This window comes from Drosophila navojoa, chromosome X, assembly GCF_054131105.1.
Source record: "Drosophila navojoa isolate 15081-1374.11 chromosome X, UAZ_NAV_1.0, whole genome shotgun sequence".
NCBI lineage: Eukaryota > Metazoa > Arthropoda > Insecta > Diptera > Drosophilidae > Drosophila > Drosophila navojoa.
The window spans coordinates 15,462,037-15,463,303 of NC_142895.1; the positions used below are offsets into that span (position 1 = coordinate 15,462,037).

Below are 1,267 nucleotides of genomic sequence, written 5' to 3' on the forward strand. Positions count from 1 at the left end.
CTGTGCTTTTTAGTTTATTTTAAAGCTACAGCCATGGCCCTATGAACGATATATAATAAACCTTGCATATTTATATAAATACTCCTCACAGTGCTTCAGTCTTACATGATATATATGTAATATTATTGCAATCTTATTGCGGCCATGTCATCTCTAACGTTGTCTTCGAAATATTCGAATAAGTCAAACTAAGGTCCTCAGATGAAGTTATCTTACAGTTAACTTCAAATTCATTATTTTCTTATTGAACATTGCATTAAGTTAATGTTATCGATAACTGCAATCGGTTATCAATCCATACAAAATAAACAGCATAATTAGTTATTTTTAATATTTTCATATATTTATTTAAAAACAATAAAAAAAAAATTGTTAATAATACGATAACTTGGCTTAAAGAATAACTTAAATATCTAGCTCTCTCTCTCTCTCTCTCCCTCTCTGTCTCTTTTGTACAACTCTAGGCTAGCATTATCTATAATGCCAGGTGGTCTCTGTCTCAGTGGTCCATGTTGGTGGCCAACGCTGCACCACAGCGATCCACGCCGAAGTTCTGGCGCATGCGCTCCAGGGCGACTCGACTGAAGCCGCGCGCCATGAGCTGCGCCTCCGCCTGGGCGATCACGTCGCGCATGTAGTCCAGTGCGCCGGCGCTCTCCGTCAGCTGGCTGCAGACGAACTTGTGGCGGAAGCGCAGTTTCGCCTTCTTGATCTTGTTGTTGTAGCGCGACTTGCGACAGGACTCTGCGCGCTGACGCTGTGCATCGCGGCTGCTGCCGCCAGTCGTGGCCTGGCTCTGCGTCTTCGTCGGCATGGGATGGACTTGTGTGGCCTGCGGCTTGGTGGTCGGTGGTGCACGTCGCTCCACCACAATGGGATTCTCGATGAGCATTTGGTCCACATAGCGCTGCTCCTCGTCCGCATAGTGCGTCTTCAGGTGCTGCAGCTCGACGGCGACCAGCTCATCGATCTGCTCCGGCTTGTGGCTGTGCAAGGCGGGCAGCTTGCTCGGATGCACGCCGATGCCATGGAGTGGGTAGTGGCCCAGCTGGGTGTAAAACTTGTGCAGATAAAGGTTGCTCTGTTCCATCGTCTGTTTGCGCTGTCTCTTATCGCCTTCGGCTATCGATCTGCTCGCCCCGAAATCAGAACTGCAATTGCTGTCCGTAATTCGCTTGCGCTTCGCTTTTATAGATGGCCAAAGCACGCACCACGCACCAGAGCCAGCCGACCCTACCCAGCACGCGCAGGTCAAGTCCCATTATGA

General features: G+C 48.5%; 1 protein-coding gene across 1 annotated transcript; it reads right to left on the reverse strand.

Annotated features, from left to right (window-relative positions):
• Nucleotides 1–1,267, reverse strand: sisA (sisterless A). The gene has a single exon (XM_018108933.3). The coding sequence runs from the start codon at nt 1,088–1,090 to the stop codon at nt 500–502; it is 591 nt and encodes a 196-aa protein (XP_017964422.1). The 5' UTR covers nt 1,091–1,267; the 3' UTR covers nt 1–499.